Source organism: Vulpes vulpes, chromosome 3, assembly GCF_048418805.1.
Source record: "Vulpes vulpes isolate BD-2025 chromosome 3, VulVul3, whole genome shotgun sequence".
NCBI lineage: Eukaryota > Metazoa > Chordata > Mammalia > Carnivora > Canidae > Vulpes > Vulpes vulpes.
Genome location: NC_132782.1, coordinates 6,606,913 through 6,627,451, shown reverse-complemented (window position 1 = coordinate 6,627,451; position 20,539 = coordinate 6,606,913). Strand labels below are relative to the sequence as shown.

At 36.4% G+C, this 20,539-nt stretch overlaps 1 protein-coding gene across 2 annotated transcripts in view; it reads left to right on the top strand.

Annotated features, from left to right (window-relative positions):
• The window catches only part of PLA2R1 (phospholipase A2 receptor 1), a 113,634-nt gene that overhangs the window by 44,282 nt on the left and 48,813 nt on the right, over nucleotides 1–20,539 (top strand). For both annotated transcript variants that reach the window (XM_025994185.2, XM_025994186.2), the window contains exons 8-11: nucleotides 193–350; nucleotides 3,471–3,569; nucleotides 7,866–7,978; nucleotides 17,034–17,206. In XM_025994185.2, coding sequence (XP_025849970.2) covers nucleotides 193–350; nucleotides 3,471–3,569; nucleotides 7,866–7,978; nucleotides 17,034–17,206 — 543 coding nt within the window. The remainder of the gene's footprint in view (nucleotides 1–192; nucleotides 351–3,470; nucleotides 3,570–7,865; nucleotides 7,979–17,033; nucleotides 17,207–20,539) is intronic.

The window sequence follows — 20,539 nt, the reverse complement described above, 5'->3', positions numbered from 1 at the left end:
GTCCCACTTCCAAGGTCTTGTCAAGCAGATGGGGTAGTATAGGAGGAAAAGATCTAAGTACATATTTTATATCAAAGCTTAAGCAAGTTTTATTGCATGAAGGAATAAAGAAGAAATCATTTGTAACAGGCCCGGTGCATTATCTCCTTTGCATATAATGGGATTCCTATAATTTACATTTATCTCTTACAGAAAATGCATCAGAAACATGGATTGGTTTGAGCAGCAATAAAATTCCAATTTCCTTTGAATGGTCTAATGGCTCCTCAGTCACCTTTACTAATTGGCACACACTTGAGCCCCAAATTTTTCCAAATAGAAGCCAGCAATGTGTCTCAGCAGAGCAATCTGTAAGTTGATTTGTTTGTTTAATGCTCACTTTGCTGGACTTGTATTGAGGATCATGTGCATCAGGGACTTGGCCTGTGGCAGAGACTAAGATAGACACAGTCCCTGTTCCTCCAGGGGCTTCCATGCTAGGCAGTAAACATGTACACACAAGAGAAACATGGTAATTATAGTTGTGATAGGAGCTTTGAGGAAATACATGACGCAAAGGTAAAAAACTTGGCTTGGGTCTGCTACTTCAGACAGGGCAGTCAGGAAAGGCTCTCTGAAGAGGTGACATTTAAGATGGAACCTAAAAACAACAAAGACAACTCTTGAGGAGCAAGGAAAGAACATTCCACAGACAGGGACAGCAGCTAGTGTAAAACCCAAAGCATGGCTAAGGCTTGCCATGTTTAATAATCAAAAAGGGGACCAGTGTGGCTTGAAGGTAGAACGGAGGAGAGACTCAATCAAGAAGGAGCAGAAGGAATGCAAAACTGTGAGGCTTGTAGCCCTGGCATAGGCTCAGAGAGACAAAGGGCTTGGTTGGATTTACATTTTAAAAAGTAACTGTAGTTGCTACGTGGAAAGTAGATCAGAGAGAGGAAAATGGAAGCAGAGAAATCAGTTTGGAGGTTTCTCCAGGGTTGAATTTGGGTAGCGAATGTAGAGACAAGCAGAGAAATTCAAAGATCCTTTGGAGGATAGAAATTGTTGCTAGATGGTCAGATGTGGGGTGAGAGCAGCATAGGTGTTTGGCTTGAGCAACCACCATATTTGTGGATGATGGTGCCATTGACCACCAGGTGAAGTTGGGAGGGGAAGATCTAAGATGTCAGGAAATTAGAAACTGATGGTTTTAAAGTTTCACTGTCCTGTTAACACAAAAGGATTTCTACAATGTGTGTAACCCCATTGAAAAGTGTGACTTAATGGAAAATTTTGTTCTTTTCCTCATGTGAAGGTAATGGTCCCAGTGGTCTTAACATCACGTTTATCTCTATGCTCTAGTCTTTCATTTATCTAAAACATCTGATTAGACTATACAAAATTAGTTTAATCCCAAACCATTTGAACATTTATTATATGTTGAGAATACTTAATCTCTTTGATCAGATAGCTACTAAGCTAACTGGTTGAGTTTTAAGTCATTAGGATTTGGTAGACATTCTCACTCTTTCTTACCACCAAGATACCATAACAAGTACAGCTTATTAAATGTTACTTAAGTAGCTTGACAAAGTAACTATGCCAATGAAACTTGGAAATTATCTAAGCACTTACTTGCAGGGCACATTTCATTGTTTTATCTTTCAGGCTGTCGTAGGTATGCTCAGTTACAATTTAAATGCTGAGGCAGTTCCCAAGTCACATTTGAAGGACAAACAATGACCTCTCTAAATGTTTGTCTTTGGGTCTAACTCCACTGAAAGCCACCATTGTTTATTCTACAATATTTGATGCTTTATTGGTTCACTGGTTTTGAGATAATTAAGATAACCTTCATTTCCTACCATCATTCTCCTTTTTCATTTGACAGACATCGGTATTTCACAGAACAGGAGCTAACATTTGGACAGAAAATTATATTTAAGAGAGTAAGGACAGGTATTAATATTATAGGATGTATCAGGACAATGCTGTTGTAAGTGTGGTTCTTGTGTACCCCTTTCTGGAAACTCAGCAGCTCCTTAAACAGTGGAGGCGTAAAAAAGAATATTTATTCCCATGAAGTAGATCTCAATATGAATATAATTATTATAATTAACAAGTTACCTAAGCCTGGGTGATGCCTAATTTGAATGTGAGATCCTAGGAACTGTTTCATTCATGCATTCATTCATCCATCCATCCAATTGTTCTTAAGCAGCTACAGTATGACTGACCTTATCCTTTAGCTGGATGGTTTGCTGGAATATTCCATGGTGGGAGGGCTACAGAGCTGCTCTTACAGATGAAGGTGTCAGCCTCCTATACAGTATTCATGTTCCCTAAAAACCCTGCTTGCCTGAGATACAATTTAAAATTTGAATTGTGTGGTTTTAGCCTAAAGGTCTGATTTGTGTTAAAATAACAAATCCTTTGGGAGGATAAAATTTTAATCTGTTAGCAGTTATTGTATATCATTATTAATGTAGGATATTAGAGCAGCCGTCTGCAGAACTAGACGACATGAAAGTATCTGCCTGTCATATAAAGAAGAAATGGAGTGAGGCTTTGGAAAATTAGTAATAAAGAAGGAGCTTGAACACAAAGATCAGCTATTATAATGTTATCTAGCGTGATTCATGGTAGCTTCCAGGCATTTCCCTAGCATCAGGTTTATACATGTAAGTAGCAAAGCATTCAATTTTATACTTAGAAGTGGTTAAAGAGAGGAAGCAGCATTCTTCCTTGGTCACAGGGATGATTTCATCCAAGTGGCTCTGAAAATGTGGCCCCCAGATCAGAAGCATCAACATCAATTGGAAGCTTGTTAGAAATGCAAATTCTCAGGTCCTACCTGACCTATTAAATGAGACACAATGATCATGAGGCCCGGTCATCTGTGCTTTAGTAACCCTTCCAGATAATTCCGGTACACAGTAAAGTTTGATGAATCACCGCTCTAACCCATCCTTTTAAAAGAAAAATTGAGAGCAGCTTAATATAAATCCAGGCGAAGCCTGGTATTAAATCCTGGTTCCAAATTGTACTGACTATAGGACCTTGTACAAAGTATTAAACCTAACCTTTAAAATGGGAATAATAAAAAAATAAAGAAAGAAAAATAAAAAATAAAATGGGAACCATAATGCCTACTTCACAGCAACGTTGAGATTATATATGACAATTACCCAACATGAAGCCTGGCACATTATCAAGAAACATGAGTGGCCCCTCCCTCCTGCCCACCAACATGGGATTGTGTGTCTTAGAATTGTTTGCACACTGGAAAGAGCAAGGCCTCCCACTCCCATGCACAGTGAAATGCACAGTGAAAGAGCATCAACCCTTCTAAGGACAACACAAAGTCCTGACTCATTACCCCATCCTGAAACACTTAATATTAATTATATTTTTATTCAAAATAACTGATGTTGCCTATCAGCATCAATAATGAAGTTTATTCATTCATCTTGTAACATTTTTCTACTTAGGAGGGACACTGGAAAGTTAAAAACTGTGAAGAAACACTTTTTTACATTTGTAAGAAAGCAGGCCATGTCCTCTCTGACACTGAATCAGGCTGTCAAGAGGTAAGTGCTACTAACATTGTGTTTAGGTATAGTGACTTCATAACTAGAATAATTTATGCAACAGCAATTTAAAGTGAACCTCTCTTCCTCTCACACCTGCCTTTGCTCCTTCCTCCCTCTCCTACCCCTCCCTCTTTATCTCTCTTCCTTCTTTCCTTCCTTCCTTCCTTTTTTTTTATTCTGACCTTGGGCTGCTTTTAGCAAACCAAGCAATTATTAACTAGGGGCATATTAAGGATTTACAGCACTGTGAAGGGTTGTTGACTACTTTTCTTTTGAAATTAAAAATATAACTGATCCACCTGTATAAACAATGACTGCCATGCGATGCCCCCCTCTCATAGTCTTCCAGTGAAGACTGCTAGAGTGAAAAGAAATGCATTCCTTTGATGGAGAGTGAACTTTTGCACTCAGAGTCTTGCCTTCCTTTTCACTCTTCTTAAACTTAAGTATTTGAATAGAATACAATAATGGCAAGAAGCGCATGTTTGCAATATATTTATTATTTGGGAAAGAGATAATAAAAATACTTCCATATTTTAAGTAAAAAAGTATTTTTGGTACTTGACATACTTATTTTTAGTACTTAAAGTAATAAAAAATGTGTAGTATCTCAGGTTTAAAATTAAAAGATAGACAGTTATGTTCTAAATTTCTTAAAATACATCCAATATCCTGCAGTAAAGTTCTCAACACATGCACTCTCTCTCTCTCTTTCTCACATGCACATACACTAAAGAATTTGGGTTTAAATATTAGAGATTCGTATGCATCTCCAAATTTTCCCAAACCTGGCTTTTTATGCAATTCTTTATTTTCTCTTCTAATCCAGTTATTTATGTTTCAATGACGTGATGACCCATCTCTCCAAGAAACTGCATTTTATTCATTAGTCAATGTGTAAATATATGAATTACTCTTCATACTCTAGGTTAATAACACCTGTGCCATAGCTGACATGCTACCAAACATTATATCTAATGAGCACAATTCCCAAATTACTTAGAGTTGATTGCTGATCTAATCCCTATCTGATCAGAAATGTTGAAAAAAATATTGGTCTTACTCTGGTTTTCAAGGCAACTAAACATGTTGTATTTGCGTTGAAAAGGAAATTAACTCCTTACACAGTAGAAACAGAACTGATGTTCTATTCAAACTTTGGTACACTGCTTCCCTTTTCTGGCTAGCATTACCAATATTTAAAGTTCAGAGTAAATTTGGAGGTCAGAGCCAGTTCTCTAATTTTATGATGAAATTCCCATTTATATTTTTATGTATCAATCCGTGAAAATGGTTTCAAAAGCTTCCTTCCTTTTAGCTAACTGCTTCAGTGCACTTCTCTAAACAGTTTGTACAGTCAAAATCAACTTATAAAATATTTCTCACACCACACACAAAAATAAACTCAAACTAGATTAAAGACCTAAATGTGAGACCCCAAACCATAAACATCCTAGAAGAGAAGAAAGGCAGTAATTTCACTCACATTGGCAGTAGAAACATTTTTCTAGATATGTCTCCTAAGGCAAGGGAAACAAAACGTGAAATATACTATTATGACTACATCAAAATCAAAAACCTTTTGCACAGTGAAAGAAACCACCAATAAGATGGAAAGGCAACCTACAGAATGGGAGGAGATATTTGCAAATGGTATATCCAATAAGGAGTTAACATCCAAGATATATAAAGAACTTGTACAACTCAACACCTAAAAAATCCCCAAATAATCCAATTAAAAATGGGCAGAGGACTTCAATAGACATTTTTCCAAAGAAGACATACAGGTGCCCAACAAACACATGGAAAGATCCTAACATTGCTCATCATCAGGGAAATGCAAATCAAATCCACAATGAGATATCACCTTATACCTGTCAGAATCTCTAAAGTCAACAACACAAGAAATAACAAGTATTGGTAAAGATGTGGAAAAAAAGGAATCCTTAGGCATTCGTGCACTGTTGGTGGGGATGTAAATTGGTACAGCCAACTGTGGAAGATAGTATGGAGGTTCCTCAAAAATTAAAAATAGAAATACCATATGATCCAGTAATTCTACTACTGGATATTTACCCAAAGAAAGCAAAAATACTAATGTGAAAGGATATATGCAACTCTATCTTTATTGCAGCATTATTAACAATAGCCACGATATGGAAGCAACCTAAGTGTCTATCAGTAGAGGAATGGATAAGGAAGATGTGGTGTACACACACATCCTCAACACACACAGAGAGGAACATTACACAACCATAATAAAGGAGGAGATTGTGCCATTTGCAATAACATGAATGGACCTACAGAGTATAATGCTAAGTGAAATAAGTCTGAGAAATACAAATACCATATGATTTCACTTATATGTGGAATCTCAAAAAACAGATGAATAAACAAACAAAACGCAGAATCAGACCTATGAATATATAGAACAAACTGATAGTTGCCTGTGGTGGTGGGGGCAGTGTTGGGCAAAATGAGTGAAAATTAATGGGAGATACTCCCTTCCAGCTATGGAATGAATAAGTCACAGGAATGAAAGTCACTACATAAGAGGGGAAATTTGCTTGATAATTTCAAAGCAAAAAAAAAAAAAAAAAAGACTTTTTTCCCTCAGTTATTTTTTGGGGTTTGTATAATGTGAACAATTGTTTCAATACTGTCATCATCACCGTTTAAAGTGAAATGGCACCTCATGTACAAAAGATACAAATACAATCAATTATTCTTCCCACTTTCACTGTGTGGACAAAGGCTTGTAGTAAAGAGCCTTTGTTTTTCTGGTTATTACTAAGCCACATTCCTCCCCCAGCCACTTTTCTTGAGCCTGTTCAGTTCTCAGATTTTTTTTTATTATACTAAGCAGCCTGTGATCTGAAAACTACTAATGGAGAAGGAATACTTTGTTAGGAAGGTCAAATTGTCAGCCTTCCTCTGCCTGTCCTTCCAAATACAAAAGCAGTCTAACCTCCCACCCCATCTGGAGTGATCCAGGGGGTTCTGGCTGGAGCTGTCAATTACTCACATAGGCAAGGTTATGGGGAGAGGTTAAGGGAGTGAGTTCAGAGCACACTCCGGCTGGCTGGATTTGGAAATCCTGTGATCCACACCTCATTTAATAATATGTTTTGAAGTAAAATAGCTGAGTTCTAAAATAAGGTTTTCTTTAATTTACTGCAAGACTGCGACCTTTTATAAGAAACATAGCAGAAATCATTTTATATCTGATCAAACTCTGGCAAGTATTGGCATGACACAGAATAAAGTGTATTTTAAAAGTTGCAAATACAAAAAAAAAAAACCTTGGTGAATACATAAAAATAGATAGATGTAAGTGGTGTGAATTTGTAGTACTAGAAGAAAAGGAACTAAAATAACTCAGTTAAAGTATAGAAGACTAATGAATGCGTGTCTCCTATAATATATGATTTTAAAGAACAGAGCCACCCTTTGTTGCTCCCAGGGCGGAGCCATGGAGCTGCACATTGATTTGTCATTTTTAAGTGCCAAAGCTTGCTTTCTCTCTCTCTCAAAGGATAGCCAGTTGACTTAGGAATAATTTTTTACAAAAAAAAATATATTTTATAAATATATATAGTTTATAAATAAAATTATATTAGCCCAGAATTGACTCCCAGGCCAGCTTGTTCACTAGCTTATGACTTTATCCAGGGCTCTAACCTCAGTGAATCTTAGTGGGATAACATGAAATAAGTAATACAAAAGAAAATTGAAAAAAATACGCACTATCATTTAGGTATATATGTATCTATAAATGTTTAAGGTCGCTGCCTACACTGTCTCCCTTTGATTCTCCAAACAACTCCATAGATAGTATTACTATCTTCATTTACAGAGGAGAAAATTAAGACATTTAGAGGCTAAATAAAGTTGCGCAGGAGTAGAGCCAGTACTCAAACCCGTGCATTCTTCCTTCAAAGCCAACACTCTTAAATTCCACCATCCTGTAAGAACCGTTTGTATGAAGCAGAGAGAGAGAAAAAGAGAGATCTTGAGTGAGTGCCCCTTTGTTTTCATCTGTTTTAGGCTTTAAGATTTCAGGTGAATTGAAACTTTTAGGTTTTAATGATTAATAAAATAAATATAGAAGTGGCTGTAGCTAATGGCATTACCAGGTAAAACACAAAGATTTCAAGACAAAAATTCAAGTTTTGAGTTTTGAGTGGATCAGAGAAAAAGAGTTATGCAAGTAGTAAATGAGAATACACAAAAACGATATTGTGCTGTTTGAATCAGATTATGTCCTTGATTTTTTATTTCCTTCTTTTTAAGGGATGGGAGAGACATGGTGGATTCTGTTACAAAATTGACACTGTCCTTAGAACTTTTGACCATGCCTCCAGTGGTTATCACTGTCCTCCTGCACTTGTGACCATTACAAACAGGTAAGGTAGAAATTTTCTATCAGAAACATGACTGTACTTTTTTGACAGGAGGGCTCCTGGGATGATAAAATCTAGTGGTAATCAGTAACTTGTCAAAATCTAAAGTGTACTGTACATTAGAGTATTAAATTATTTAAATTATTGATTGAGATGAATTTAAATCATACAACATTATTCCAAAATCAATTTTTGAGTAACAAAGAGAAAATTTAAGATGACTTTTATTTTCCATAAAGATTTATTAATTATTTAGCTTTGCTAATATATGCAGTTGTATTTAGATTTTATCTAAAGGCTTGTAATGGAAACAGGGTATGTTATTTAAAAATCAAGTATGTTTTTAATGTAATGTGTGTGAGTGATGTGGGTTTTCTTTTTTAAAAAACAAAGTATAGCTAAACTGTGGAGGATTTTCAAATGCTTCCCCATTGCTTCTTAGCTCTAAGTTGGCTTTGATGTAGACGTCTCTCTGCACAGGCGTCTTCTCCACACTAACAGAGAAACTGTGTCCCTTTGACACTCCACAGAATTTGCCACATGCTATAGAATTGTAATAGGGAATAAAAGTACCAATAGTGGAAGTGACCTCAGTGTCATTATCAATACCAGGAGAACAATGAGGGCTGGGAAACCGAGTCAGCCAAGCTGAAGACGAAAACAAGGAAGAACCTTCAGTGGTTGAATGGGAACCTATACCTGCAAAGCTAGTCACTTGCTTTCTTACTGAGGCTGTTGCCTTTAAAAATATCCACCGAAGACCAAGAAACAAGACAATTGACACTACGGTTTTATCTAGAGACACTCCACACATAGGTCTAACCTATAGGAGGAATTGTGATTTCTCTGCTCTCCCCACAGAGGAAGTCAACATTCAGTGCCACCAGGATTTCTTTCCTACTCTTACCTCTTACCTTCTTTCCCAGTCTTTCCTCCAAGTCATGCACAGAACGTGCACACGTACATGCACACATGACTGGATTGATAGCACTTGGCAAAATAAATTGCCTAGTGAGACATTTTGTGCTCAGGAGACCCTTCCTTCAGGAACAGCACCACCCTTGTGTGTCACAGTGTTGTTTTGGGCTCTATCTTCCTTCTTCCCAGAAGAGCTGCCAGGCAAAAGGAAGCCTGTATCTTCAACTCGCTCACCCACCCAAAAGGCTTCAAGAACACCTTGGGTTAGAAGTCCTCCAGTAAGTGAGCCAACATTGGGCTTTATTCAGGAGCCTGATCAACGGAGCTATGCTCTTTTGTTAATTATAACGTAATTATGTTTTTCACTAAAGAAAATAAGTCTAATTCGTTTCACCTGTCTCTTATGTCTTATTCTTTCTTTTCTTTATTTGTGTGTAATATTCCTTGAGTACCTGTCACATACCTGACACTGTGTTAATTATTTTTCATATGCTATCTGACAAGGCAAAAAACCAATGGTCAAGAATTTATTAGAAAATTATTTATTAAATATCTATATTGTGAGAGGCACTGTGTTCAACACTGGCATACTGTACAAAAGAAATAAAAGGCATGGTGTAATTGTCCAGGTGCCACTTGCAGGCCAACAGCTTAGGAGATAGAACATAGAAATATGAAACAAGTGAAGAAGGTGGAAGAACATAATAAATGGATAAATTCAAAGTGACATTACAGATAACCTATAATGCCAGTGTGACCAAAGTAGGGGAGAAATCTGTTAGTGTTGAAATGCTTCATTTTCTCAGAATCCTGGAGACTTCCTACAAATAACAGGAAGTGTCTGTTATCTACCTGGTTTCATTTCCTCCAAAACTGGATACAAGAGTATGTTTTAAATGATTTATTTTTTATAAACTGTATTCAGTAGCCAATACTAATGTATGGTCTAGCTCTAAAGCAGAACTATAGCATAGCTAAATTTGTTTGCATTCCATCCACAACCCCATAGGCCCACCCAGGTGACCTTGTGCTAGTATGCTACTCAATGAACCGTCAAGCCCCTGCAGTTCTAACCATTAGCCCCAGAGAGGCATCTCTCCCAGACAGTTATCACGTGTGTACACTGCCTTGCAAACATGTCTACATCCAAAGCAGTGACTCCAACAGAGACATACAAGTTGAGGAAAGGAACGGCCCACATTCTTAATTTTTATTCATTCATTCATTCATTCATTCATTCATTTATTCTCCATCAGGTAAGAAACAAAGACCCACACTACACCTCATTCTATGAGTGACATCACACAACAAAATTTTTCAACAGTGTTTTTTGTCGAGAAGGTGGGACAGTAGAGGGAAAGTCTCCTCAGATCCAGGAGTGTCCACTAGCAGTCTTGGTAATCATTTTCTTCCATTACCAATTTTCTGTTTGACTTAAGACACTCTTGTCACTCATCAGTGCCCAAGCTTGTAGTTGCTAATTGATTTTCCACTCTTCTGCACAATTGAGGACAGATATGATGGGCACAATTAGAACCACCTGCTACAAATTTCTAATTTCTTTCGTTATCAACCTACTGCTCCTGGTCTGGGACATTTAACACTTTGTGGAATAGAGAGGAAGAAAAGCAGACCCTTATTGCGAATATCAGAATGTTATTTTCTTGCTAACTGTTAACAAAATTTTTTCAGACCTGGGCACTTGACTTCCATATAGGGCATGACTGCAAAACTTGAGTTCCAGAGTTACCATGGATAATTGTATAAATGCATGTATATCATGAATCAGTCAATATGGAATATTTGGTATAAAATAATCCAAATAACATTTAATTTTTTGCATTTTGCCAAAAGTAAAAAATCCTAGAATATTTTATTTTCTCCTAGGTTTAAATGTGCATTATTCTCAAGCATTTTTACAGCTCTGCTATTTTCCTGCAACCAACGTACCCCCTAAACACTTTTTTCCCCCTGAACACTTTTGAAGTTAATTATTTATTGTGATAAAATGTGTAGAATATATGATGTATCATTATAACCATTATTAAATGTACAGTTCAGTGGCATTAAGTACAGTTGTATTATTGCACAATCATCACCACCACCCATTTCCATAACTTTTGCATCTTCCCAAACTAAAATTCTGTACCCATTAAATAATAATTCCCCATTTCCCTCTGCCCCAGCTTTGGACAACCATCATTCTACTTTCTATCTCTATGAGGTTTAACTGCTCAAGTTAACACATCAGAGGAATCATGCAGTAGTTGTCCTATTGTATCTGGTTTATTTCACCTAGTTTAATGTCCTTCAGGTTAATCTATGTTGTAACATGTGTCAGAATTTCCTTCTTTTTTTTTTTTTAAGATTGTATTTATTTATTCATGAGAGATACAGAGAGCGAGAGAGGCAGAGACACAGACAGAGGGAGAAGCAGGCTCCATGCAGGGAGCCTGATGTAGGACTCGATCCTGGGTCTCCAGAATCACGCCCTGGGCTAAAGGAGGCGCTAAACCGCTGAGCCACCTGGGCTGCCCAGAATTTCCTTCCTTTTTAAGGCTGAATAATATTCCTTAATATGTATATACCACATTTTGTTTATCCATTCATACAATTGACATGAGATGCTTCCACCTTTTAGCTATTGTGAAAAATGTTCCTGTGAAAATGAACTTACAAATATCTTTCAAGTCCCTGGTTTCAATTCTTTTGGGTAGTATGCCCAGAAGTGGAATTTCTGGATGATAATTCTATTTTTAATTTTTTGAGAAACAGCCATACTGTTTTCCATATCAGCAGCACCATTTTACATTCCCACCAGCAGTGCAGAGGAGTTCCAATTTCTCCAATTTCTCTTAGCCAACACTTGTTATATTGTTTTTATAAAATAGCCATCCTATAGGTATGAAATAGTATTTTTTTGTGGTTATAACTTGCACTACCCTAATGATTAGTGACATTGAGTGTCTTTTCTTGTGCTAATTGGCATCTGTATATCTTCTTTGTAGAAATTTCTATTCAAATCCTTTACTCATTTTTTATTTTTGTAAAAAAGATTTTATTTATTTATTCATGAAAGACAGAAAGAGAGGTAGAGACATAGGCAGAAGGAGAAACAGGCTCCTCACAGGGAGTCCGATGTGGGACTCAATTCTGGAATCCCGGGATCACACCCTGAGCCAAAGATAGCCGCTCAACCGCTGAGCCACCCAGGCATCCGTTTACCCATTTTTTAATTGGACTGTTTATTCTTTGTTGAGTTGTAGTAGTGCTTTATATATTCTGGATATTAATCCCTTATCAGAGACAAAATTTGCAAATACATTATTCTATTCTGTGAGTTGCTTTTTTCACTCTGTTGATGTCCTTTGATGCACAAACTTTTAAATTTTGATTAAGTCTGTTTTATCCATTCTTATTTTGTTGCCTGTGCTTTTGGTGTCATATCTAAGAAATCATTGCCACATTAAATGTCATGAAAATTTCCCCTTTTTTTAAATGAGTGTTATAATTTTAGCTCTTGTGTTTAGGTTTTTGATCCATTTTCAGTTAATTTTTGTAAATGGTATAAAGTGAGAAGAGTCCAGCTGTATTCATCTACAGGTAGATATCCAGTTTTCCCAACATCATTGTTGAAAAGACTGTCCTTTTCCTGTTGAATGGTCTTGGCACCCTTGTGGAAAATCATTTGACTCTATTTGCAAATGTTTATTTCTAGGTTCTCTGTTCTATTCTATTAATCTATGTCTGTCTTTATGCTGGTTCCACACGTTTTTTTATTATTGTACTTTCAGTAAGTTTTGAATTCAGGAAGTGTGAGACCAGCTTTGTTCTTTTTCTTTTAGTTTTGTTTTGGTTTGGGTTTTTTTTTTTTTTTCTATTCAGGATCCTTTGAAATTCCATACGAATTTTAAGATGGATTTTTCTATTTCTGCAAAAGACATCATTGGGATTTTAACATGGACTGCATTCAATCTGTAGATCACTTTGGGTAGTATAGATATTTAAACAATTGGTTTTTCAATCTATGAACATGGGATTTCTCTCCATTTATTTGGGTCTTCTTTAATTTCTTTCATCAGCATGTTGTAGTTTTCAATGCACAAGTCTTTTGCCTCCTCAGTTAAGCTTATTCCCAAGTATTTTTTGATGCTATTATATACAAAATTGTTTTTGTAGTTTCCTTTTCAGATTCTTCATTGTTAGTATATAGAAATGCAACTGATTTTTGTGTGCTGACTCTGCGTCTTGAACTTTGCTGTATTTATTAGTTCTATAGAATAATAGAATGCAGTTAACTTTATTTTTATTTATTTTATATACATTTTTAAAAGAATTATTGATCCGAGAGAGACAGATAGAGAGAGCATCCACAAGTTGGGGGAAGGACAAAGGTAAAGAATCTTCAAGCAGACTCCCCACCGGGTGAGGAGCCTGACAACATGAGGCTCAATCCTGCAACCCATGAGATCATGACCTGAGCCGAAACCAGGAGTCAGACATTGAACCAACTGAGCCACCCAGGCACCCCTAAGATTCTTTTTAAAAACAGATTTTAGTTATCCTCTTTAAAATTATGCAATAAAAACATTCTCATTGGTATAAATTTAAACAAGCCAGAAGAATATAAACTAAAAAATGAAAGTGCCCTCTCACTGCCATTCCTCCTCCCTCCCAACCAATCCCACTTCTCTCCCATTAACAGTTAACAAAGGTAACTGGCATTAACAGTTTGGAATTTGTTCTTGTGTGTATGTTAAGTATCTTTTTAAAGTCTCTATTTCTCCTCTAGTCTTTTGAAATAAACAACAGCCAAAAACTTAATATCTCAGGTCCTTGAAGAATGCCACCAAAAACTTCTTGTAGTAATAATCATGTGCATGTCTCCCATTTTAAAGCTACTAATATTCTATTTCTATTCTTTATTTAAAAAAAAAAGAAAGAAATTTATGATTTTTCAGTTAATTTTTGTAAATGGTATTAAAATAAGAATCCAACTATTCATTCAGCAATAGAGTCAGTTATTTGAATATGGTATTAAAAATGTTAACAATTATGTTATTAAAAGAAATCCCATTGTAATTATTCAGTTCAAAGTTGAATACCTCCTAAGTGGATCACTGTATGTAAAAGTATCACTATATATATATATTTTTTTTTTTTTAAGTGAAATAAGCTCTCTAGTGAAGCTACTCCAGTTCATTACTTTTTTTCTTATTTCTCATTTTAGGTAATACAAACACTGCTAAGTGTTGTGTTACTCACAGACAAGAAACATATTTTTTTTCAGCTACATTTTGTCACTGGCTAAATGGATAAAGAAATATATTCAGTTAGAGATTCAAATACACAATATCTCCTTTTGAAGTGTGAATTTTTTAAATGTAAAATTTATTTTGAAATGAAAAAATTTGCCAATGTATCCCAAAAATATGTATTGCTGCCTTCAAATTGCACTTTTAAAATTAAAATGTAAAGTTTAGCACCATAAGTAACAATTTCTCATCAAACTGATGGAAATTCAAGATATATTTTTCTTATTTACATTGAAAATGCACATTTGATTTCTTAACTTTTTTAAGGAGTTGATTGGAAAACATTATTTTTCTGATTTTAAGAATGATTTCCCTAAAAATTTGATTTTTTTATAAGTAGTTACACATATGCAATTTGTTTTTCTAAAAAATAACAATTTTTACTTTACTGAATTCCTTAGATATAATATGTTATTCTGGTTCAAGTAATAATATAAAAATATGTATATATGGTTACTTTTTGTCTTATGTCACAGCAACATTTGAATTATATAATCCACTGAAACCAGACAAAAAGTCCAAATTAAAAAAAAAGAAAAAGACTTTAAAAGATCATCTGCTCTATTACTGTAAGTGAGAGTTTCACAACACTTTTAAGTGTTTGGGACCAAATAGTGAGTGGTAACAAATATAAAATGTCCTCTTACTTCTTTATCTGTTGGAAACAGACACTCCAAAGGCTGCATGCTATGATCTAAAGTTAAGTTTTTAGAATATATGATTTAAAAGAAAGACATATTTCCTGAATTTCTTTATTAACAATGATACCTTCTAAACTGTACCAAGAAAACTAGAGTCCTGATTTGAAGGTTTTAGGATCTAATATATGAGTGTTAAAAGCAACTACTTAAAAGATACTTGCTAATTTAAGAAGCACAAGGTTTCTATATTTTTTTTGTTGTTTTTTTGGGGGGGTTCTATTGTTTTAAGCAATCATTAATAGTGATAAAATAGCAAATCAGAGTAGACTAAATAAATCTAAAACCAACAGGGAACAAAACCAAAATGTTGTTATGAAGAGTGACACCAGTAGCCAAGTTCACAGACAACGTTTTTTCTCCCTTATCCAATAAATGCCATAGTACAAGGTAATGGAAGAACCAGTAATATCTCCTGGGTTTGAACCAGCACAGTAACGGTGGTCTGGCCATAGCCTCCATGATGAAGCGCCTTGCTGGCCTCCTAAGACAGCAATCAAAGGCACTGGCTGGGCATGATAACAATGCAACTCTGTCTCAGAGAAGAGAAGGAAAAGCAGATCCTAAGTTATGAGAGCAAGAACCATTGAAAGCATAAGGAAAATTACAATAGCATCTAGATAATGTTTAGTTTTATGTACTTTCCTTTTGAAACACATTTACATAAAACTCTGCCACTGCAATCTGGTTAAAAAAGAACTTTTCTAATTTCAAATGTGTGCTCTTTCGATTATTAATAGAGTACAGAAAATATTTACTAAAGCGTAATAAAAATCCATATGCTCTGCAAAGAGGAGTATCATGGGTGCCTAAGATCACTAAATATTGGTAGTGATGTTCATAAGGCAGTTAAAAACTTTAGTTCTTTGTATTCTTTTCTCTCTTCTTTCCATTTCCTTTGGAACTCTTTGGAACTCTTGAACGACCCCATTGCTTTTGTTTCCCTTAGCAACTGAAGTATGCATGCTAATGAAAAAATTCCAGAATTGGATGAAAACATCTAATTTGCTTTCCTGGGTTTCCTGGGTAATCTCATCAGGTCTACCCTTTCTTACTGACTCAGCAGTTCTGGCCAAAAGTCACCACTGTTTGAAATGTGTTTCCTCAAAACTTCAGATGTGGGACGCCTGGGTGGTTCAGTGGTTGAACGTCTGCCTTCAGCTCAGGGGTGTGATCCCAGAGTCCCAGAAGTCCCACATCGGGTTCCCTGCAGGGGGCCTGCTTCTCCCTCTGCCTGTGTCTCTGCCTCCCTCTGTGTCTCTCATGAATGAATAAATAAAATCTAAAAAAAAAAGAAAAAAAACCTTCAGATGTGTTGAAAATAAATTTTTCAAGGTAGTTTACATCTTAGTTTAAAATTTCAGTGCCAAATTTTAATCCTCACATTTTTCTATTAGATATTCATGTGGAAGCATATATACAAATTTTCCAGATTCCACTTTTGATGCATTCATGTTGGGAAAGGAGAACTGCCACCAATCAATGAACACTAGTTCACTCAGCCGTGTGGGAAAAATATTAGTGGGTGTACATCCTTGGTTTAGTTCCTAGGGTTTTAAATTTATCTTCAGGGAATGCACACATCTGAACACATTTAAATAAGCCAATGACTCCATGTGCTTGTGAACAAACTAATTTGGGAGCCATAAAATTGCTACTCAAATCTCTGTTCCATTCTCACTAGGCAAGTATGCTGGGTGGGTGCATGTGAACTCCATGTTGGCAATGTTCATTCCTCTTCCCCACCGCACAAACATTATGGCAAGGTATGTGCTTTGTAGCCTAATTACAAAACAGGGACATGTTGTGCCAAGAAATATTTTGCTAGCTTTATGGACTTTACCAACTATACTCTGAAACTGGAGCTGGACTCTATTCCTTGAAAGAATTAAGCCTTGTCTTTGAGACTCAAATTTTCCTCACTCATCTATTTCTGGGAATTGCACAGACATTTGGCATGTATTAGTAATGTTCAGGGTCTTTGAGTATTTTTCTGCTCCATGTTCTGAAGAATTCATCAGAAATGCTTACCCTGGTGCCATTTTGTGCACCTCATTATGCTTTAATGACATTTTTTTTTATTGCCCAGAAATTTACTATAACCATTTCCTTTTTTCCATTTTTAAGGTTTGAACAGGCTTTTATTACCAGTTTGATCAGTAGCGTGGTAAAAACGAAGAACAGCTATTTTTGGATAGCTCTTCAAGACCAAAATGATACAGGAGAATACACTTGGAAGACAGCATCGGGGCAGAAGTCTGAGCCGGTGAAGTACACACACTGGAATGCACGTCAGCCTCGTGAGTAGAGGGGACTATAATACCACTTCTCCCTCCTATTTTCTTTGACCAAAATTCCTTCCACCCCATGATACACCTCCTTTGGTGCTTCTTTTATGCCTAATCAATTAAAACAATTACCACAGGTTCTCAGGGGGTGACCTATGGCTGGCTATTTTTAAAAGTATAATCCGTGTGACATTTGACAGGTTCAAGGTATAAATTCATTGCTCAAGATCACATATGCCTTTATTAGCAGAAAGTCCAGTTTCTTCCTTCTAAAGTCTTCTCCCCATCCCCATCCCCCTCATTGTCCAAGAATCGCAGGGGTTTACTCAGGCCAGAATAGTCTGTTATACTTCAAAGCACACTGAATGGGCACATATGGACATATCTGTCAATCCACAGTCAGTGCCACTCTGCTGTGGAATGCAGGCCCATTACTTAGGTAAGACTTTCATTAATCCATCTCCTCCAGGGACCTCTGTGGTAACTTAGCCAAGATTTCAGAGTTAGAGTTCTATTAGTTCACTCTCATAAGCTCAGCTCTAGATTCCAAAACATGAAACTGTACCAGGTTAGTCAGTTCCAGAGAAGCAAATGGCTCCAGCCACAACCTACACTAGATCTAGGCCCTGTGGAACAGGACACCAACCTAGACTTGACACCCTTTTGCCTCAACATGAGTTCCTATTTGGATGCCTTGGTCCCTATTTTACTTGTGGGTCTCAATCAGGCTACCCGAAGAAATGATAGGCAATATGTTACCTCTACATTTGTTTCTGGAGGAAATGGGGCCTCAGGCTCTTCCCTGAGGAAAGATAAACATTATTGTAATATTATCAAAATAATTTTCATAAATCAAACATGTAATAATAATTAGTCAAATGACTAAATATATCAACTAAAAGAGATTGTCAGAACAGATCAAAACATAAGACCCAACCATATGTTGACTACAAGAAACCCACTTTAAATACAAAGACACGTAGATTAAAAGGATGGAGAAAGATACACTATACAAATACTAATCAAACAAAGGCAGTAATAGCTATATTAATTTCACACAGCAGACTTCAGAATAAGGAAATTTTTCGGGAATTAAAAAAATGAACATTATGTAATGGTAAAGGAGTCAGTACTCTAAGAAGATATAACAGTCCTGAATGTGTATGTGCTTAATGGCAGAGTGTCAAAATACATGAGAAAAAAAGCTGATAGAACTGCAAGGAGAAATAGATGAAGCTACTATTACAATTAGAGACTTTAACACTCCCCCTATCAGATATCTATGGACTACCTAATCCACCAAGATCAAATTACACATTCTTCTCAAGCTCACATGAAATATTTGCTAAGATAGACCACATTCTGGCCATAAAACACATTTTAACAAATTTAAAAGAATAGAAATCATCCCCGAATAGCTAGGGGAATATTGAAAAAGAAAACCAAAGCCGGGGCATCACAATGCCGGATTTCAGGTTGTACTACAAAGCTGTGGTCATCAAGACAGTGTGGTACTGGCACAAAAACAGACACATAGATCAATGGAACAGAATAGAGAACCCAGAAATGGGCCCTCAACTCTATGATCAACTAATATTCGACAAAGGAGGAAAGACTATCCACTGGAAAGAGGACAGTCTCTTCAATAAATGGTGCTGGGAAAATTGGACAGCCACGTGCAGAATTCTCTTACACCATAAACAAAGATAAACACCGTAAACAAAGATAAACCACTCTCTTTCACCATACACAAAGATAAACTCATAATGGATGAAAGATCTAAAGGCCAGACAAGAATCCATCAAAATCCTAGAGGAGAACACAGGCAACACCCTTTTTGAACTTGGCCACAGCAACTTCTTGCAAGACACATCTATGAAGGCAAGGGAAACAAAAGCAAAAATGAACTATTGGGACTTAATCAAGATAAAAGGTTTTTGCACAGCAAAGGAAACAGTCAGCAAAACAAAAAAGACAACCTACAGAATGGGAGAAGATATTTGCAAATGACATATCAGATAAAGGGCTCGTATCCAAGATCTATAAAGAACTTATTAAAATCAACAGCAAAGAAACAAACAATCCAATCATGAAGTGGGCAGAAGACATGAACAGAAATCCCACAGAGGAAGACATAGACATGGCCAACAAGCACATGAGAAAATGCTCCACATCACTGGCCATCAGGGAAATAGAAATCAAAACCACAATGAGATCCCACCTGACACCAGTGAGAATGGGGACAATTAACAAGACAGGAAACAACAAATGTTGGCGAGGATGTGGAGAAAGGGAAACCCTCTTGCCCTGTTGGTGGGAATGGGACCTGGTGCAGCGACTCTGGAAAACTGTGTGGAGGTTCCTCAAAGAGTTTAAAAATAGAACTGCCCTGCAACCCAGCAATTGCACTGCTGGGGATTTACCCCAAATAGACAGATGCAGTGAAATGGCAGGACACCTGCACCCCAATGTCCATAGCACCAACGTCCACAATAGCCAAACTGCGGAAGGAGCCTCAGTGTTCATCGAAAGATGAATGGATAAAGATGTGGTCTATGTATACAATGGGATATTCCTCAGCCATTAGAAATGACAAATACCCACCATTTGCTTCAGTGTGGATGGAACTGGAGGGTATATTATGCTGAGTGAAGTAAGTCAATTGGAAAAGGAGAAACATCATATGGTCTCATTCATTTGGGGAATATAAAAAATAGTGAAAGGGAATAAAGGGGAGAGGAGAGAAAATGAGTGGGAAATATCAGTGAGGGTACAGAACCTGAGAGACACCTAACTCTGGGAAACAAACAAGGGGTGGTGGAAGGGGAGGTGGGCGGGAGGTTGGGGTGACTGGGTGATGGGCACTGAGGGAGGCACTCGATGGGATGAGCACTGGGTGTTATGCTATATGTTGGCAAATCTAACTCCAATAAAAAATATATACAAAAAAAAAGAATAGAAATCATACAATGTCTTCGCTCAGGCTAAAGTAAATTAAACTAGAAACCAATAACAGTTGAAAGATCCCGAAATACTTAGAGATTAGACGATACATTTCTAAATAACACATGGATCAAAGAAGAAATCTCAAGAGGAATTTTAAAACCTTTTAAACTAAATGAAAATGAAAATACAACTTATCAAAATTTGTAAGATGCAGAGAAAGTAATGCTTGGGGGAAAATTTAAGGCACTAAATGCATATATGAGAAAAAAAGAAATATCTAAAATCCATAATCTAAACTTCTACCTTAGGAAACTAGAAAAAGAAGAGAAAATTAAATCCAAAGTAAGTCAAAGAAAATAATAAGAATTAGAGCAGAAATCAATAAAATTGAAAATAGGA